This window comes from Mesitornis unicolor, unplaced genomic scaffold (assembly GCF_000695765.1).
Source record: "Mesitornis unicolor isolate BGI_N332 unplaced genomic scaffold, ASM69576v1 scaffold34048, whole genome shotgun sequence".
Taxonomy (NCBI): Eukaryota; Metazoa; Chordata; class Aves; order Mesitornithiformes; family Mesitornithidae; genus Mesitornis; species Mesitornis unicolor.
Genome location: NW_010200384.1, coordinates 60,023 through 81,637, shown reverse-complemented (window position 1 = coordinate 81,637; position 21,615 = coordinate 60,023). Strand labels below are relative to the sequence as shown.

At 35.4% G+C, this 21,615-nt stretch overlaps 1 protein-coding gene across 1 annotated transcript in view; it reads left to right on the top strand.

Moving 5' to 3' along the window:
- The window catches only part of PHF14 (PHD finger protein 14), a gene marked incomplete at both ends in the record, with an annotated part of 90,723 nt that overhangs the window by 10,528 nt on the left and 58,580 nt on the right, over nt 1–21,615 (top strand). Inside the window, 9 exons of the mRNA XM_010189739.1 lie at nt 80–239; nt 7,435–7,546; nt 9,503–9,640; nt 11,476–11,622; nt 14,327–14,597; nt 15,163–15,269; nt 16,728–16,823; nt 18,391–18,494; nt 19,886–20,017. Of these exons, the coding sequence (XP_010188041.1) occupies nt 80–239; nt 7,435–7,546; nt 9,503–9,640; nt 11,476–11,622; nt 14,327–14,597; nt 15,163–15,269; nt 16,728–16,823; nt 18,391–18,494; nt 19,886–20,017 (1,267 nt within the window). The remainder of the gene's footprint in view (nt 1–79; nt 240–7,434; nt 7,547–9,502; nt 9,641–11,475; nt 11,623–14,326; nt 14,598–15,162; nt 15,270–16,727; nt 16,824–18,390; nt 18,495–19,885; nt 20,018–21,615) is intronic.

The window sequence follows — 21,615 nt, the reverse complement described above, 5'->3', positions numbered from 1 at the left end:
CCTGCTGAAATCATAACTGACAACTGTCTACTTTTATAATTGTCTTCTACTGATCTTCCATTTTTTTGTGTCTCTGTAGGTTGCTATGGTGTTGATGGAGAGAGCGACTCTATCATGAGTTCAGCTTCAGAAAATTCCACTGAACCTTGGTTTTGTGATGCATGCAAATGTGGTGTCACACCTAGTTGTGAATTGTGTCCTAACCAGGATGGGATCTTTAAGGAGACGGATGCAGGCAGGTAAGACTAAAGAAGTGATGTTTTGAATTTGATGTCATCTTACACTTAAAAGATTGGCTTTTGCTGTGTTTCTGTAGTAGACAGTATCATAAATTAAATTTTGTTGATGTCCCCACTCTCTCACCTTACTTTTGAGTTGGGTGCTCTTTGGATAGTCAGTCACCTAATTTTTTTGTGTGCTCCTAATATTTTTCATGGCCATTATAATATTAGGAAGATGTTGTCTTAAGGTGAATTTGAGAATGAAGATTTATTGGCCATTGAGCAAAAGAAGAAACATTTACTTCAAGGACTGATAAATCCTGTTCTTCAGTATGAAGTGACCATATATTGCTATATGCTTGCAGATGTCTTACTGGATATACTAGAAGATATACTAGTAGTATTTGGTATCTAGAATTTGAGCATATATTCTGCTAGTTCAATTTAATCAGCTGCCAGGAAGTTTCATTTTATGCCTTGCTAGTATTGTGGTGCTTTCATGGTTAATCCTGAAGAGCAGCAAGACACCAAAGTATTATTTTTTTAGTTAATAATGCCACAAAAAAGTATTAGGAAGTCTGCAGCAGAAAACACGTTACTGACTGAGAGAAGTATGTGGCCAGAGGGAAAATGAAAGCATATGCTCCATTTGAAGGAAGGAAAAGTAGACTTTATCCTTCCTGTAGTATTCTGCTTTGTGCGAGGTAACGTCACTGCAACCTTGTACAGACTGTGCTCAAGTCTGTTGACTTTTAAGTATGACAAGTGGGAGGACAGCTCTGTGCTTCTTTTCAGGAGAGCTAAGAGCTGGGTGTCACTGATGTCAGTTAATCAAAAAATGTAACAAAATTATATTGAATTTGTGCTAACGGTATTCAGACAGACCTGGTATATTATGATTATTTTGAATGATGAAAATTATATTCCTGGTTTTTGAGAATATGCTTCACTTCTGATAATTTCCAGCCAGAGGTGGGTGTTTTAGGAGGGAGTTCAGGTCTAATTTGAGAGTAAGTGGATTAATTCTCATGTGATGATTTTCATTCCTGTCACGTTTGGAAAATAAATTAAGATGTAGATATTAATGGTAACTAATTTTCTATAATAAAGGAGAGGGCAGGACTACCAGTGATGTCTGATTTATGGCTACTGTTACTGGGTTTTGATGGGTGAAGTTTTGTTTAGTTTTGTTTTCTGATTTTCTTTATTTTTTTTTTCCTAAGACCATGACAATTAAGTTCTTTTCCCATACAATTTACAGTTATATAAATTGTAGATGTGTGGTTATATAGAAAGCTTTCACATGCTGGGCCTGTTGTAAACTCTTAATTGATCATGTTAATACAGGAGGGAAATATTAAATTGCTAAGGCTGTTCAGAGGAAAAGGAAGCATTCTTAATCCTGTTTCAATGTATGTGTTTGAGATGTAGAAATACAGAAGTCTGCAGACATATCTTACTGATGATGATGGATTAGTTGGAGAGAATCTAGTTAAATATTCAGTTAAATATTACTTCAAATACTTTAAGTACTCTGAAATTCAGAAATTTCAACATGTTACTGTAAAACTTTTATGTTTTTAATATGAATTCATAGTCACATTGCTATTTACACTTAGCTATGTATTTTAGAACAACATCTTTTTTACTAGCAAATTGCAAAATGTAACCATGGCCTCGCTCTTTTTTCACCCACTGGTGAAGTGATCTTCATGGTTTTCTCTGGTCATTGTGATGAGTTCCCTAGATGGACTCGTACAAACGCTAGGAAGTGAGTTAAAATGAAGTAAAATTTTAATCTTAACATCTGTGTTTAGTGAGCTTTTGTATATGTTATCACATACATATACAGCTATCTTGTAATGTCTGCATAAGCATGTCCGTCCGTCTCCCCCCTCCTCCTTTTTTCCCCACTTGTGTGCTAGGTTGGGTGTTTTTTTGCTGTGTATTTATTACTTTCTGGTCTTACACAGACTTTGCTCTTGCCAATAATGTAATGATCTGGTCCTGCCGTCGTTAAAAGCTCAGCAGAGCTCAGGATGATATTTTGGAAAGCCTTTTTTTACATACAGTGATGTCAGTCTTCAGAAAAGTAAATAGAGTATTAAAGTGTCATAAGTTGATTCAAGTTTCGTGGATTGTACATGGACTTGCATTTCTATCTTAGTTTGTATTTTTTCCTGATGGCAAAACAAATTTGAATTTATGTTGGAAATAAAAAGATAATGAGGGTATTCATAACACTGAACTTTGACCACTGTATGCAGATGCTAGCAATAACCTTTGGAGACATCTGCTTTTCTCCACTGAATATACACTGAGCTCAGCTTCTCAATTTGTAGCTGAGATTTATTTTAAAGATATGCAAGCAGCATGTAAAATATTTTTTTTCCCCTTCATGTCTGTTACATATCTCTTATAGTGGGGAAACAATGAAAGTAGAAGAAAATACTGTCCTATTTAAAAAAAAAAATACACAAATGAGGCAGGATTTGTAGCAAATAATTTTGACCCCGTAGAAACAGTTGTGCTTCTTTTTAAATACCTCTGGAGTTCAGATCCTCAGTTTCTGGTCCATCTCAGGTTCAACAGTGTCTGTGTGTCTCCCACAGTAAAACAAATTGTACTTCTGCGTTCTGTTTTTTATTTTAATACTAATGCAGCTATATGAAAAAAAAATCTTTTTAAAGACTAAAGTCAATTGCCCAACACTTAGGAAATATGAGAATCAAATCAGTATCACGACAGATTTTATTTCAACCTTTTTGTTCCTGTGTTCTGTAAGGCAGTTTAAGCACTATGTATGTAATTTCCCACATGTCTGTCATTTCTATTATGGTTAACTTTTTAAAAAATTGCTTAAATTTCTTCTTGTAAAATGTTAGTATGCTTTTGGTTAATGTGGAAGTGTTTTCTCTGTGACACTGGTTCTCTGTGCAGATGCACATGTGTGCTTTGGTGATTGTGGGCATTAACACATTAATTTGTTATTGTTATGATTGTATTTTTACCTGCTAGATAATGTGGTGTGGCTATCATGAATAAGTCTGTTCTCCCAGATAAACAGAGCTCATGTACTAGAAAGACCCCCAACTAACTACCGTGTGAAAATTCCTGTGTTCTCTCTTTCTGCCCTAAGAGTAATGGGGCACTACAGGCTAAGGGCAGGGTCTTAGGGCAGGCAGTGTCCATTGTGTTTCCACTGTACTTTGTGGACTGTAACTCAGTTCAATTCTTTTCTTGAAATAGTAGCAGAGAGAGTACTGAATAACATTCCTTTAACTCGCCATTTCTCTCCATCCCCTTACCGCCTTTATAAAAGAAATACTTCGTATGCATTGGTGCTGGAAATTACACAAACCAAACATAATCAGTTTCTCTTCATAATCAAGTTGGAATAATTTCTCTGTTCCTACGTGAAAGGTGAATCATTAGAATAATGAGGTGCTTAATTTCTCAGCAGAAGCCTTTTCACATTAACCTCTCAGTTTCACAAGCATAAATGTGAATTTATGAAATTTTATTTCTTAGAATGCTATTATTCAAGAATATGAATTCTCTCCTTGTTTCGGTATGGTATTTTTCTTCTTCCTAATCAACATCTGTCATCATTGCTCCAAGCTAAATGGATGGTAAAGTAACAAGGAAGATTATTCTTCTTTGATTACCCAATTTGTCTTAATTACAAGCTTCTAAAACATGTGCAGCTAAACAAATGAGCAGGAAAATATTTAGAACTGGTATTAAAAGCAGCTGCGATTGCTTCAGCTGTGAACTTGACTGACTTGTGTATGTTTTTAATAAAGATTCAGATCCAAGTTCGCATATAGGTGGCTGAAGAAAGGAGGCAGTTGTGTGCCAATCACACTGAAATGGCAGTTTAAATCTGTAATACTGTAATACTTGGGTGACATGTACTAAAACATTTTGAGAAGGTCACTATGAAGCAAGCAGCCAGCTGTTGGGTTTATCATAGATAAACTCCTACAGAGTGCAGCAGCATTTAATACACCAGTGGAGCATGAAAAAACTGTGCAAATTAAATTGAGAAGCAGCTGCTTGTAGAAGATGTGTATCTTTATATTGAACTTTGGAGAGTACGTTTAGGAGGCTGTATTAAAACTTACTATCAGAAATCTCCAACCAGAACCTTGGATTTTTTTTGAGAATAGTAATTGTGGAGATCTGTAACTTCTGTTTATATAAGTTTGTTCTATATAACACATCCTAAATCAATGGAAGAGTATAGAAAGAAGCTCTATGGAATTTAGAAGGATTTTATTTAAAATCAAGCAGTCTCTTGGTCTCAAGGTTACGGGTCTCATTCTGCATTTTGGTATTTTGCTTTAAAAAAAAAAGGATTTTGATTGCTTTTGAAAACGAGCAGTGTATGCCCATTTAGATGAAGTATGTATTTTAGTAAATGCATAATATATATGAAAATAAACATTTATGCACGCACATATGCTTTTTTGGTAGGAGTGTTTCGTAAAGGTATGGTAGTGATTTAGGCCAAACTATAGCCAGATCTGGATACAGTGTGGAAGGGCAGAGATGGTACCAGGTGCCTCGTTGCTCCCCCACAGGAATATTTTGTGCCTCCATTGCTTTTGTGGGGAGGCAGACAGAGGATACACTTTTCATGTAGTAATGAGAAGAATCTTACTTTTTGCATTAACACTGTTTTAAATTAGGAGGTTGTGCTGGCATGCTGGGGTATTTATGCTGTAATAAAAACAGTGATAAGCTTTACTCCCTATCTGAGCAGCAAGAAGTTCGGCAGAACACTTGAGTATCTCAGTTCTCTGGCAGTGAGCGTGCTGTCATATTTGTACCATCTCATTTAAAGACAAGGCTGTAAGTTATCTTTAAACTTTAAATTTTCTTTGAGCCTTCCAGTAGTTATAGTGCTGTGATCAAATCGTTTTGTAGATATGGAGAACCCTAGTAAACTCTGTGAAGACAAAGCAATGCAGCTGCTCCATGTAAATCTGTGTTTATACATTCTTCTAATAGTTTTAAATTTTCATATTTTAAAGGAAATTTACTACGTAGACTCTTGAACATGAGTGATTTAGCAATAGGGTAAAAACTTCTTTTTAAATAAAAAGGTGAAGAGAGTCTAGTATGACACTGTGGATCAGTGTTGTGATGAATGTTAAATTTACTGGGAAATTTATTATAGAGTGAAGTGAGTTAATGGCTTCTAAGGATTTTCTTACTGTTACTGGGATTTTTCTGTTATCCGGTTATCATCATGGACTATTTTTGGGAATATGCTAAATGAACAGTCTTTTCACCAATTTTGTACATTGCAAGATCATTCTTTTCTTTTGTAAGTACTTAAATGTATATGTATTTTTGAGCTTGATACTGAACCTTTCATATCTTGCTTTTATTTTGAATTTGTGTTTGGATATTTAAGTCATATAAAATTAACATGACATTTAATAGATGTGAATATGATAAATTCCAGCACTGCCGGTCTAAGGGCCACTGATGAGGAACATGCTGATTTCAGAAACATGGGAACTCAGGGTTTCATGCAGATCTTGCCTGGTATAACCATCAGCTTAAGTATTTCTCTCATCTGTAGACAGCCAGTTAATAACAGGTTAATAAATCTGCTATTTAAGTGGAGCTAAACCCAGGATCTTACTGCTTTGGACTCACTTTTTTTTTTTTTTATTGACACACAAAACGAAGAGGAGGGAGAAGAGATAGCCTAAACAGTAGTAGAAGATTGGAAAAAAAGAGCATAGCTGCAAGGGTGCCTATTTAAGTAGTGGTAAGAGATCTGTGATATGTGGGTAATGACAGAGCAAAAGGAAGAAGTGTTTCTAGCATCATCATGAGTCTTGAATACAGGGGGTGGATTCTATGATTCCATTAGAACAGAAGCTTTAGCATTCATTAGTGATGCATTTACTGTTACAAGTTAATGACTGGGAAGATTATAGAGTACTGAATTAACATACTTGCTGAGGGTCAAATACAGGATATTTCAGCTTAGTTTTGTCTGAAGTCTCTGGTTGTATCTGATGTCATCTGGAAGCTCATATATTGAAAGTAGTAGCTACACACCTCTACAACTGTCAGGCTGTTTTCTTGAATATTTTAAGATAACAGAAAGTAGCAATATTGACCTTCTGTGTATGACAGTTTGCTCCCACCTAGTGACTTAGCAAGGGGTAGCAAATAGTTTCTGGGATTTTGAAAAAGTAGAAAGATTACTTTGGAGAGGGATACTTAGTTTTTTGGAGTATTTTGTCTCAGTTGATTTGAGTTGTGCGTGCTGTGTAGAACAGATTTTGAGTTTGTCACTGACAAATGAGGTTTGTGACAATGAGAGTTGGATCTTTTAGAAAGCGTTCATTATGTAAGAAGAAGAAAATAAATCTACTGCAGCAAGGCTGTCCTTTGGTAATTGAGAGTTTCAGGAGATTATGAAGATGTCTGTCAAAGGCAGACTAGAGGCTGAAGCCTTTTTCATTGTGTTGTATTTGATTACTAGACACTGAGGTCCAAATTCATGCTGTCTCATTTTATGCCCCTTAGGTCTGAAGATTTTAGACCTGTTACCCTCCAGTTTGTCTATGGCCAGTGAAAAAGAGTACAGCTAAGTAACAGTGTCAGATAGCCATTGCTGTAATAAACTCAGGTGTGCTTATAACTGAATGCAGCTCCTATCTTTGTTGCTTAAAACTAGTTAGTTTTGGTGATATGAACAGGTGTAACTGTAACAAGGCAAAGTCTGCTTGATGCTGGGTTGTAGGTACTTCATAGCTCTATGACTAGAGCTCAGCATTGCAGTGACTACCTGTGTGATTCTGTTCCTCCCCACCCCCTGCCCCCTCATCAAATTATCTGTCTGCCTTGGCTTTGTAAGTAATATCAAAATCTTCATATACATTTCATGTAGCATAAAAAGCAGTGTGGAGCCCCATGTGAGAGCCAGGTGATGGTAGCCCAGCCCTTTATCCAGATAGGCAAAGCAATCCCAGTGCCTTTGAGAAGCCTTGCTCTATGGTTCAGGGTGTGAGCTGCTGAATTCCGAATATGCCTTTTCTCCCTGCTTCTGAAGTACTCTCCTTAAAACACATTTCTCCTAGCCTCTGTAACATTTACAAGGCACTTTGAGATCTGCAAATGGTAAGTATAATACAGGATCAAAATGTTGATAACAGTAACCTAACTTTATCTGCTGTTTTAGGTGGGTCCATATTGTTTGTGCCCTCTATGTTCCAGGAGTGGCATTTGGAGATATTGACAAACTGCGGCCAGTAACACTTACAGAAATGAATTATTCAAAGTATGGTGCCAAGGTGAGTTTAGAAAAGAGATACTGCCAATGAGTAGCATTATTTTACATTTTTACATATAATAGAATAACATACATCTTCCCAACTTTATTTTTCTTGCTTATAGCAATTGCAGTGAGGTTCTGGACAAAAATGAGATTGGTTGTTCGTGGTCGTTATACCATTGCTCTTACTTCCCTCTTTCTTTCCACTTTCCTTACCACTGTTGGCCATAATTTTTACCGCTGTTTTCCCCTTAATTTCCGTTATTTTTCACACAGGTGCTAATTTCTTTTAAAGTCAGTTAGTTAGTGGCAGATTGCCAGAATATAGATGGAAAATGAAGAGGATTTATGGGATGCGAAATGGAGAAGTGGAAGGTTGTGTTGATTAAGAAATCAACAGTTGTATGTTCAGTAAGAATTACTTTAGGGTCTATATAATTATAAGCTACAAAGCAGTATTTAAAAAAAACCCAACGCACCAACATAGGGCCCTCAATTTGAACAGAAAAATGCCTCTAAAATTAAAATTCTTTTACTTGTATATGTTCTCAATCCAGATCAGAAGTGATCATGCACAAACCAAGCTGAACAAGATTGCAATGGGGAGAAGACAGCACTCTGTAATTTACTAAATATTGTTTCTGTAGCTATTGTGGACAGTCTAGAGAAGCCCAATCTGTCAGGCTAATGTGAGCGAAGGTGGTTGTACTCCTGCTGCTCTAATGCTTCATCTGTGCATAGCCAATTTCATTTTCTGGAATGTTAATTTATAAACCTGAACACTAAATGAAAAGATATATACATTTTAAAAAATACGTATAATGTATAAACTAAATTAAAACACCTTAGATTGCCTGTGTGCAACATACGTATATCAGGAGCGTGTTCAGCGTGGGCCTGCTGAGACATTTAACGTTGTTCAGAAATGTTTGTATAAAAAAAAAAAATATTGGAGGAAGCTCCCCAAACCCTACAGACTGGTGTTGCAGTGAATTATGAGTTTTATTTTTTTATTAACATGAGTGATGTATAGGGGCATGGCTAAGAATCTGGGTGTATTTTATTACTGTAAGTAGAGGAAAAGTGAACCGCACAGATGAGGACTCATTGCTCTCACAGAGCTGGAAGCATACGTGGTTTGCTGTACCAAGTGTGGAAGTTACGGTTTACTTAGCTAAATTTCTCCCTGCAAACTCAGCTTAATATAATGTTCTTTTTCACTTCATTTCTTATCTGTTACATGCTGCTGTTGTGCAGCCAAAGGGGTCCCTTTTAGGGTGGTGTATGTGGTGTTTTGAGATTCTTCAGTCGCTGAGGTTTCTTTACCATTCCTTTCTGTTGTTGTTTAACTTTCTGCATGGAGATACTTCCTCCAGGTGGTGCACAGCTTTGCTCTGTATTTAGCATGTGAGAGATTAAGAAATGCACACCTGTATAATTTTAGATCATCTTTATGCAGTGCAGGGCAGTTATTTCTTTCTGCATCATCACGCATTTGCTCCTCAGTTCTTGCTTATCAAAAGATATCTATGTAATTATCTACGGCTTTCAGTCATCCAGAGCACTGCTTTTTCTTCTTGTTTGTCCTCTGAACTTTTTGAAAAATTGAGCATTTGCTGAGCAGTAATGTTGTTTTATGATACCATACTTATGTAAGTAATTGTGCATGAATTGCTTGGGTGCTATTTAGTTGTTACTCTGAAGGGAAGTACAAGACATGGAAGTTAATATAAAAATTGATCCAACATGCTGTTTAGGTTGTTTAAGCACTTTTCCATTGCTACTTGAAGATGAAATCAATAATGGGCGTTGGGAAGGGGTGAAGTTTTAAGTACTGTCAGCTGTCTGCATCATACTTGGTTTCTGTACCACCCAGAAACGGTTTGGGTTTTATATGCGAGATAAAAATTATCAAATGTTAGGCAAAACACACCTGAAATTTTTACTGTAACATTTTCCACTCTTCTTTGTAAAGGAATGCAGTTTTTGTGAAGATCCTCGTTTTGCCAGAACTGGTGTATGCATTAGTTGTGATGCTGGGATGTGCAGAGCTTATTTCCACGTGACCTGTGCTCAGAAGGAAGGCCTCCTCTCAGAAGCAGCAGCAGAAGAGGTAGCTATGGAAAGAATAGAATAAAAGACTTGTATTTAAAGTTTTTGAAGATGTTATGAAATTATGCCTTTTTTGCTCACCACACCCGAACAAAGTTTTTGTAAATTGGTAGCAAGTCATAGGCCAAGTAAAGGGACTGCCCAAGCTCTTTGTTCTCCAAATTGTCCAAATTTGAGCACCTTTTGAAACAACCTGGATAAAGAGATAGAGAAGGTTAACACGGAAATTGGCTTAATAGACGATCATTCAATACAGACATGAGTTAAATCTCTAATTCTTGAACTTTACCTGGGTTGGCATACTTACCTAGCTGTTTATGTAGTATAGTAATCTGTTTCGTACCAAATAGGGCTGTCTTGGGAGATTAACTGCATTTCTAATACCATTTTTTCCTGCCTGTTTTCCAGTATTTTCTTGCAATTACAGTACAGGTATATGACTTTCCTTGTGGTAACATTAATGTTAGGAATCAGAACGATGAGCAAACATTTATAACCTGCTGATAAGTTTTTAATATCTCTTCTTGCCAGTTTTCTTCCTGTAATTTTATTAAAGCAGTTTAGATCTGAAGCCTTTACTTCTGAATTCATTTTTATGGTGTAAATACTTTTATGTATGAATTGGATTAAGCCTGTCGGGAAATACCACAGCTAACATACAAGCAAGCATTACTTGCATTATTGACGCTGACACTTCTGAGAACAGCAGACCACTGAGTGATTCTGAAAGGAATCACAAAATAGTTTCTTCTGTAAGACTGATAAATAAGAAGATAGTACAATTACCTCATTGTTGTTGTTTCTAATAAATTACATGTAAAGTTGATTCTTCAAACACTCTGTGTGAGTTTCTTCTAGGCATATACATATGCTTGCTTTTCCACCTTAAAATTTTCTTAACATGTTTTCTGTAGCCAAAATATTTTTAATCAGGGCCTCACAGAATCTAATTTTAGGATGTTGCTAAATTATGGAAGGAAGTTGTCACACACTCTGAAAATCTAAATAGAAATAAAATATATTTGTAAGGAAATCCTGTGTAGAATTTATTTGGCTGTGTTTTATAGTTGGATTAAGGGAAAATTTTATAAGCAAATTATTTATTAATATTTTTATTACTTTATGAAGGAAGTCTGCTTTAAGTTCCTCTTAGTCTGTAGATTTATGATGGTGTTTCTCTAATTTTGAAAATATACTGGCAGTGAAATACAGAAATCTACTTCTCAAACCATATCTCCTCATGGCTTAGATATTTGTAGTCTGCTTGCAAGATTTGCAAGTGCTAAATCTTGTTGTAAACTTACAGACATGATAATGTGGAGATCTGATGGAGTGAAGAATGAAAAATGGGACGAAAAAAATAAATCTATGATATGGTAAATCATGTAAACCAAAGCTATTTGGAGAATCGTCTGAGAAAACCCAATGTATTGCCTTTTTTATATTTCAGAATTGTAGGATATAATGCAAAAGATGACATAGTGAAGCAACAGGAGGTTAACACTACATGATAAACATTAAAATTATTTATATTTACGAATTTCTTCTGCTATTTCTTCTGAAAATGAGCAAATAGAGATTGAACAGGAGATAATTAAATAGTTAATGCATTTGAAAATGTTTAGGGTCACATAATGTAAACTACGGAAAAACACTTTATATGGTATATTATATCAGCATGACAAAATTGATTTAGAAACATACATAATAGTTTTTAAAAACATGTCTGTTTTAACATGTGAAGTGGCTGCCAGAATGTTTGTGTTGTTCAGAGCCTTTTGGCCTCGTATGTCTTACTTTATTTTCGTTCCTTTCCCTTTGTTTTCTCTGAAACAGGATATAGCTGACCCTTTTTTTGCTTATTGTAAACAGCATGCGGACAGGTTAGACAGAAAATGGAAGCGGAAGAACTACTTGGCATTACAATCTTACTGTAAAATGTCCTTGCAGGAAAGAGAAAAACAGCTCTCGCCAGAAGCTCAGGTATTGTATTCATGAAAAAAATGCCCCTGTATTAATCATCCATGTTGAACAAGAATTCAAGAGGATGGGAAATGGTTATTATAGTAGGAAATAACATGTGAAATATGTTGATAATGCTTGGTCATTTAACAAAGCAGTGAATTACTTGTAGGTTTTGGTCTTTTAAGAACAATTCTCAATAAACTAATTAACAAATAGGGATATCTGTATCTGAGCTGGAAAATATTACTTTGGTTTTGTGGCAAAAAGTTAGTAATTACATTTTCATTGTAATTTGTAGATTTTTGTTTAACGTTTTCTTCAAAATTCTTAACAAAAAAGACAGCCAGACAATAAATGGGGCATATTTGTACATCCAAGTTCTGTAAAAATCCACTTTCTTCTCTTAGTAATATCTTGACCTGGGCAGAAGAGTTTTGCTCACCTAAACTTTTTTCTTGTTATATCCTTTTTCACTTTTTGGAGGCCTAAGTGGAATTCTATATGCTGCATTTTTCATAGTAAAGATTTCCCAGAAAAAAGTAATGTGGGTACAGAAACTGAGCCTGTCCTGCTGAGTTATCTGAAAATCTTAGGCGAAGTCTATTTCCCTGTCTAGTTGCAGGTCCATGTAAAACTGTTAGTTACTGCATAAGCTCAACCGATAAATGTCCTGTTGATATAAAGGTTTCAGTCCTTCTGAGGTAGTATATGTACTTTGATATGTTTTATGTGTGTACTTTATTATTTTTCTGATTCTGAGGAATTTGTAGCATACTTTGCTTTCATTGCATAGGCTGAACTGCATTCTGTGGAAAAATCATACCTGCAGTAGCTCGTCTGAATGAATCCTGCCTACTTTGTTGCAGAAAGTAGCAAGTGCTGTAAATAATGGAAGGCAGTTATGGGAGAGAAAAAACTCCTTTTTCTTCTCTGAAGGGAAAATTGTGATGTAATGATCAGAAAATACATCTTCATATCATCAAAATTTTATTTTTCAAAAAAATTATACTTTTCTAGTTCTTCAAACATCTTTGAATAGGAAAAGATAACATTAATTTAAAATGACCTGCACATTTGAGAATGAATATGAGCAAAGTCTATCATAGAAGAATTTTGAATGAAATATTTCTATGGGCTATGTATTGAGCTTCTTATAGCTTGATTTAGAACTGCTCTCAATTATGTGAAATGCACCTATGTAGTAGAGAAATGACAGTAATATGAATACTACCCAACATAATAGTAAGTGCTGGCTGGGCAAAATCAGTTTGGGTCCTACAGAGCTTATTAGCCCTGCTTTGTAGCCTAGGCAGGAATAACTGAGACAGTGAAAAGTAAATCCCTCTAAAGAATATAATATATAAAACTTTCTAGTTCTGTTATGGATTGTTGAAAGACATTCTATGTTGAAATACTTTTTTTTATATATATATCTCAATAAAGGAAATGTATATTCCTTGAATAAGGCGTATACTTGAAAATTGATTATATCCAAGTAGCTTCAGGATTCCATTTAGAGATTAGTAATTTTAATGTCATCTATTTCTGGAATAAAGCTCTAGGCATACAGTTGTTTGACATCTTAAATGACCTCAAGGATTTCAGAACTGAGCATGTAATCAGTAAAGAAGCATCTTAGCTGAGGAAGCTGTAAACCATCCTTGGTTTTTCCAGTGGAGAATAAAGTGAGGCAGTAGCTTTAGGTGAATTTATTGCTTGCTGCTGTGTGTCCAAGAAAAAGACCTTGGGAACAGAGCTGGCCTGCAAGCCACAGTGTTTCTTGGTCATAATGTTCAAGACCTAGTAAGGTAATGTGTGTTAATCTGCTAAGTATTGCCTTCAGTGATAGTATTTCTAATCAGAGATATTCCGTAAGCATGGCGTGTATAAATATGCACGTTTTTTACTTTTGTCTCAGGAGTATCTCATACCATATGGTGGGGCAGTTGGATTAGTTTAGTTTCTTCTTTCTGCAGGCAAGTAAACAACTTCTAACTGATAGTCAGCTGGAATTTTGCCTCTGAAGGTTTGTATGTTGATGTCATTTTCTGCTAGAACTGCCACTACATAGAGCTCCCACAAGACAGTGTTTTCCAACTGTCAGTGACAACTTGATCTTCTGGGGTTGATCTCCCAGATGGTCACAGATATACAGATGTCATCAACAATATATATTGTGAGCTTCTCTTGCCAACTTCACTTCTGTTTTGTAATTGGCTAGCTTAACATTTAAAAGGAGATACAGCATTGAGAAAGGAGTTCCTAAAAAAGGATGTAAAATATGGCAACGATGCTATTAATCAACTTCTATTGCTTACGTAGGTATCAATTAAAGGTGTATAAATGTATTTTGGATCGGTCAGCCTAGGCTTTTCCCAGTAGCGAGTTTTCACAGTCCCATCAAATTATTATTAGAAGGGATTGTCTGAAAGCCAGTAAACATTTGTGTTTAATTGGGGAAATGTTATCAAGAAATGCGTGAATACCTCCAAAAGCTAGTGGAAGGTTAATGTTATTTGTTTGTGTTTTGAAGTAAAATCAAATGTCTGTATCAGTGGATGTTTCTTGAGTCACAGAGTTCCCGAATGAAGACAGCATTGATTAGATCATACAGCTTTTAAAATGCAAATAAATTGCAGATGTGTTCCAAAAGGTTATAGAACTCAAACCCAGTTTTAAATTGTTCCTTTACATTTTCAATTTATGGAATTCTTTATTGCAGACTCGAATCAATGCCAGGCTTCAGCAGTACCGTGCCAAGGCAGAGCTGGCCCGCACCACCAGGCCTCAGGCCTGGGTTCCCAGGGAGAAGCTACCACGACCACTTACCAGCAGTGCTTCAGCCATACGTAAGCTTATGCGCAAAGCTGAGTTAATGGGAATTAGTACAGACATTTTTCCAGTGGATACTTCGGATACTAGTTCCAGTGTTGATGGAAGAAGAAAACATAAACAACCAGCTCTCACTGCTGATTTTGTGAATTATTACCTCGGTAAGAATTTTCTCAATGAAAAATTACCTGTTTTCTATATCTGTAATGTGCTGATTCATTGGCTTTTTTATTTTAGTTGTATTTTTTGTTATTAATAGATATGAATTATGACTTCATTTTTAGATCAGGTATGTTATCACTTAGTATCTGTATTTACGCAGAAAGTTAGTGATTTTTTTTAAAAAGACATTTCAGAAAAGAAAATGTTTCCCATGTAAACAGGAGGCAGAGTCCTTGCTAGGAAAAGAGTTAAAGCTTAGATACCTTTGCTGTCTTTTTCTTACGTTTTCCTCCCTTTCTGTGTGAAAATGTGTGATTTTTGTCTTTAGTACTGTTTTCTAGATGACTGATCAAAGCTCACCATTTAAATAACTACTCCTTATGCAGCAGGAAGTAAATGTTATGACTGCTCATTCTACTCAGTTTGTGTAATAAACCTATAGGCTATAGTTTTGTGGTTTTGTGTTCTTATGGTTTTATGCTTTTCATTGCTTGACTTTTTTCAGTGCATAAATCTTGAAAATGTAGCCAAGGATAAGAAATAATGCAGTTTTCTTTTAAACAGAGAGAAATATGCGCATGATTCAAATCCAGGAGAATATGGCTGAACAGAAGAACATCAAAGATAAATTAGAAAATGAGCAAGAAAAGCTTCATGTGGAGTATAATAAGGTGAAGAAGAAGGGATAATAAACTATTGTACTGTTTTAGTATTACTGCTGGTAACTTTGATAGCATTTTGCTTTGCAAACAAAATGACTTATAAAGAAAGATACAAACCATTCTTTCTTTAAAATTAGTATTGAAAAGCATATTTTTTCTTCTTTTAAAAACATTCTGTTTTCCACCACCCCCCATTGCACATGGACAGATATGTCCCTCATGGTGAAATGTGTCTTAAGGCCCTTCTTTTTTTTCCAGTCATTGTATGCAGTTCATTTGAGATTTTGAGACAACAGAGTTTGACTGCTCTCTCTCTGTGGGTTTTTTTTTGTTTGGTTTGTTTTGCTTGTGTGTAGTTCTAGGTTCTTTTTGAACCTGCTTGGTTCTCTGCTTGGAATGCTATTTGATAATTAGGAATCAAGGTTTGTCAGTGTGTTGTTTATTTATGTATTTATGTCAACTTGAGCTCCAGTGGTATTCATCTTAGATTTAATGACGTGGCCAATTTCTCAGGCAGAAATAATCAGTATTCACAGGTCCATACTGTCCTCTGAGTGTTTGGTTTGAGTATACGAAATGTGTGGCCTGTAAGTAATGGCATTGCTCCCTCAAGTTGTTGCTAATGCAGTTTTTTATTAACTCATCATCACGGTTAAAAAAGCATTTTGTGTTTTAAATGGATTTTTAATAAACAATTATTTCTTTAATCTTTAAATGTTTTTGAAATGGAACATAGAAATACTGTATCTTTTGTGACAGATGACAAGTTGCAATTCTTGCTGAATTCAGCAACATATCAAGTGATGGTTAGTGATGACATAAAATAGTATTGCTATTAATTCTTAAACTGTTGGATGCGTGTTTTAAATGAGAGCATATGGAAATGAAGCAGCAAGTCCTTGTGAACTGCCTAAAGATGATAAAGGGGAAGGAGATTGTGCATGGGGCTTTTAATCAAATGAATAGGTTGTATATGCTGTGTAGTAACTAACAGTTACTTCCAGAAGAAAAGGAATGCTTGTAATCTTTAATAACTTGTATCTCTTTCTATGAGATACATGCTTTCTATGAGAGTAAGTGAATGTTCTTTGCTAATGCAATATAGAGCTTTAAATCATTTATGTGGTTACTGCAGTGCTTAAGTAGTATAGACAACACATACAAGCTGTTGCTGTATTTAAGTTTTGTTTTCTAATTGACTTTATGAAACTGTATTTTCATGCTGCAATGCTTCAGATCTTCTTTACAAAACAGGTGGCTGTCCAGGTTTTCATCTTAGTTCCATTAAATTACTGAATGATTGCAGTGATCTCAATTATATTGACATGGGTTTCATTGCTTTTTTTTAAATCCCACAATAAATTAATGCACCCTAGATAGCTAAGAGGTTGGATAAATTGTATTAAATAACTCAATGGATTTTCATTCCTGTTGATTATTTTTTATTATTTTTATTTAACTTTTCAGCTGTGTGAGTCCTTGGAAGAACTACAAAACCTGAATGGAAAACTGCGAAATGAAGGGCAGGGCATTTGGGCTTTGCTGGGTAGAATCATTGGGCAGGTTGGTTGTTTTCCACTCCCCATTCCCTTTACAGTTCGTAGGCAGACCTGGTTTTCCATGAATAGGCCTTTTTGTTTCTGTCTTGTCACTTCTATGCCTGAATAAATCGATTTGATCAGACCCAGGCTTTGCTCTGGGGATAATGTTTCCTGATTGAAATCTCTAGACTTCTGCAAATCACCTACTGGGAACCTGTAGCTTAATTTTGTTGTTGTAATAGCGATCTTGTTTGCAGAATTCCTTCATTTGGTATAACTGATTGACCTGTCATTTGTGATGAATCTTAACGTGAAGCATGAGTTAATCCTACCATTTTTATCTCCACATTGTCTTTAGTGTAGGCTTTAAAAGATAGAGTAACTCTTCATGGCTTTTATAAGACATAAATCTTTAAAACTGCAGTATGTACATGATGATTTTTAACTGGACAGACCAGAATATTCCGGTCAAATGAATATAAACATCTTGAAGTAGATTTGTATTGCTTCCTGTTGCCAGCAATTATCTTTGCTCTCTTTAATACACATGGAGAAAACAGAGAAATGTAGATTCTTGCCGTGTTTTGATATATATTTCATGTCAAAAGTATTAAGCGGCAATGAATATTTTAAATGTCAGAGCTTGCAATTTCCAATTATGTTATTAAGGAAGAATGAAGAAATTGTTAACTGTGGAAGTACAGACATACAATTAGGTCACGATTTTGTCATGCCCTTTGATGCTGCTGAGTTTGTGCTGCTGTTGAGAAAATGAAGCTTTTTTAATGCAGTAGTAGTTCTGAAGGAATGCTAGCTTTTTCTAGTTCTGTTTGTCCATCTATCTTTTCTAATTGTGAAGAAGGATTCTCACATAATGTATGTCTTGAATCAAGTTGTTTTTTTTTTATCCCTTTCTTTTTAAGATGGCTTTGAGTAAGTATTCACAAATACATTTTGTGGTGCAAGTGTTACTAAATTAAAATAAAGGAGAAGAAAAGTTAAGTAGAATTCATTTGCACAGCTTGCATGACATTTTTTTTCCAGTTGGTTGAACAGATGCAGACCCATGAGGCTGCTGAGAAATGACTTTGATAGATGGTTGCTGTCTGAGAAGCTAGCATACTGCAGATTAGTAGAAACCCGAAGAGAATCTCATCTGCTTTGTGGAGGGCTTGGTCCAATAAGATAATTTTTCTAATTAACCTATCGAGCACCAATGTAGCAGGGATGTTGGGGAAAATAAACTGCTTCAGTATTCTGTCAGTTTTGTGAATTTGCCTTTGCTTGTTTCAGCTGCCTAAACAAATGCATCCTTGTCCATCCCACTAGTTGAAGCCTGAAGAAAAAATTTAAAAGCTAGTATTTCAATATGGTTTTTGTTTATTGAACTGAAAAAAAAATGTATAGTATTCCTTTATCCCAGTATGATTTTGTAATATAAACATCTGTAGTTGCTCTTGTCTGTAAAATAGCTAGCTGAGCAATTTTCTACTCATAGTTTGAGTCTTGTTCTTCCTGCATTAAGATTGGAGAGGTATTCTCTAAAAGTCTCAAGACTCATGTATACTGCATTTGTTCAAATCCAATAGAAATTGAACATACCAGCGATTTTACGTGCTCCAAAGGAAAGGAAACCAAGTAAAAAGGAAGGAGGGACACAAAAGACATCTACACTTCCGGCCGTACTTTATAGGCAAGTAATGAAGTCTTGACAAAATAGACACAACATCTAGTAACGTATCATTTCACACAAGTCTTAAGAGAAAGTTATTTGCTTTGGTTTTAATAAAATGCTTCAGAGTTTTCTATATGTTTTATTTACTTCTGAAGGCTAAGGTGAATAGTAGTCAAATTCATCACCTTAGCACATATTGGTCAGGTTTGGGGTGCTTTAAGGACATTCACAGCTGAAATAGAAGGGTCCTTTGTCTCTGTGATGTGAAAATGCGCTCATCTGTGCTGAGGATTTTGCGAACAGTGCTGCTGCTGTTTAGTCACAGTGGCTGGGTGCATAAAACACTTGTCGTATAAGAATTTTTACTTTTTGCTCACAGATTGTCAAATGCTTTGGGATGTCTCATGGTTTAAATTTCCCTACTTCTATGTCTATTAATTCCCAGGAAAATAAAAGATTTTCACTTATTCTATCATTGTTCCACCTTTTCCCCTCTTGTATAGGTTGTGAAGCTACTGACTGGGTTTTAACTAAGCCTAACAGTGGAACTTGGTAGGATCTCAAAGCATGACTGTGCGAAATATTCGTACCATCTTGCATCCTCTCTTGCCACCGGCTGAGAAATGGCACAGTTTGTTGCTTATCTAGCAGCTGGGCCTCCAGCCACAGCGAGTGGGCAGTATCTTGCCCAGCTAGCAGGCTAAATGAAGAAGAAGGGTTATGTAAGCAAAAGTTAATTTTAGTGCTGTGAGAGGTAGAAATCTGTTCTCAAGGCATGGCAGTGGGCTGAGGATTTAGCAATTCAAATGCATACACAAACAAATAAGTGGAGTCATGCTTTACTAGTTCTGTTTCATTCAAATCAAGTCATTTAGTTCCTCCCATTTTATAACAGAATCAATGAACACCTGTTCTTTCGGAAATAACAAAAAATTCAATTCCAGTAAAATAATAGTAATAAAAAGGAAATAGAAATAATTTCTTATGAGTTGATACATTGCCCAACATAAAAGCAGCACAGACCTATTTCAGGGTGCTTGCATTGTGGAAATAAGCATGTGATTGTTAATACTGATAATAGCAGCATGATTTTCTATTTAACCATTTGAATGGCACAGGTAGTATTTTTTCCATTTGCCACTGATTCATTTTGTTGAAGAATCAAGTGATTACTTACTGTTTAGAAGTCATCAAAAATTAGATTGAAAGGCATTTATTGTTAACTACATTAGGTGTCTTTTATGCTTTACTGTGTATAAGTAGCAGCTCCTTAGAAGTAATTATGCACTTAAAAGATGCATTCAAATTGAAGTTGCCACATGTTTTACTGAAACTGGGGCATGTTCTGGGATGTATCGTTTATGATTTCAAATGTAATTATAATTCTTTTCTACTACCTACATTAAAAGTTGTGGAATTTGCAAGAAGAACCATGATCAACACCTACTGCTACTGTGTGATACTTGTAAACTCCATTATCATCTTGGTTGCCTGGATCCACCTCTTACAAGGATGCCAAGGAAGACCAAGAACAGTTACTGGTAAGAATGTAGTTGTTGTGTTGTCTTGTGCTATCTCTGTACTTAAAGTAGGAAATAAACATGAAGAGACTTGCAATTTAAAAGTGTTTTAGATGTTGCTATAATGCAGTCTGAACAGAATTAATTTATTTTCAGGTTATTAGCAGTGATACTTCAAGGTAAAAAAAAAAAGTTGTAAAGATTTTCTCATTATTAGCTACTGTGTAGAAATAGATTATGGCTTTAATTTTCTTAGCTTTTGAGTTAGTTTGGGATTATTAATGCTGCTATATAATAATGGTAGGAACCTATAGGCTGCCTTCAGGAAATGAAAGGCTTGGTCTTCTGTTTATCTTAGGACCTGGATATGCAACTCTCTGTTCAGATCTTTAGGAAAATACTTGTAAATATGTAAATATAAACTTGTAAGTGGTTGGTTGATCAGCTTATTGCAATATGGGAAATCATTTGGGTTTACTTCTGTATTGTGACTCAAGTCTGCAGTGGCAGAAGCATATCCATAACCCTACTTACTACAGTTACATTTCTGTGAGTTAGAACTCTTCTTGTGCCAGTGGAGCAGAACAAAGGCTCAGTGGTACAATGGGGAACTGTAACGTGGTAAAGGTGCTGATTCCAAACTGTCATAAAACTAGTGTGCTGCTGGGTTGTGCTAACGTTCTGTATGTTTCTGAACTGCTCTGAAATGTGATAGAAGCAGATATTCAGAAGCAAATTTCTATCTGGCAAGAAATTAGTGTACAGCATCTTCAGAAATCATCATCACCTTTTCTGAACATTAAGGTGACAAATCAGAATAGTATAAGAATTCCTTCTACAAATACAGTAAAACTATTTTAATTGAGAAAACTTGGTTTCTGTTTATCTTCATATATCTTAAAAAAAAAAAGTCAATAAAACATTTACTTAGGCCATCTTTTTGGGAATTTTTGATGATTGTGTGCAGAGCAAGATGGCTGGTACAGGAAATGAGTCTTTCTTTTTTCATATCATAACAAGACGAAACCTGGATTTACCCCAGTAAATTTTGTTAGTAAATTAATAGAGATTTCCTTTTAAAACTGAAAGATCTCAGAAAGGTTTTCAGCATCACTAATATTTTTCTGAACTTAATTCTCCTTTAATTATTTAATGTAATCTGTGATTTTGGACTTTTCATTATTTCAAGGCCAAGTAGTTCTATCACATGGAAGCATTTAAAAATTTTTTTGGTACCTTCTGCATTTGCACAGGAGGTTCTTGATTTTTATTCTGCTTTTTAACCAAGTTGAAAAGGCTCGCTAAAAGCTGTCAGTCCAAAAGATTACAATTCTCAGTAGATGTTAATGGCAGAATAGGTCAGGTTAGGTAGTAAAACGCTTTTATTTCAAAGCTATAACTTATCTTTGTTGGGAATTTCATGCTTCAATTATATCTCAGATCACAAACTTAGCTTTTACTTCTAATTAGCTAACGCATATTCTGGAGTGTGAGATTATAGCAGACAAATTGAGCTGTATTGATTGCATTCTTTTCATCATTGGACATGCCTTTATGTATTCTTTTCAGGATCAGCAGAAAGCATGCAGAAAGGGCTCTTAATCTAAGTTTGAGTTCAG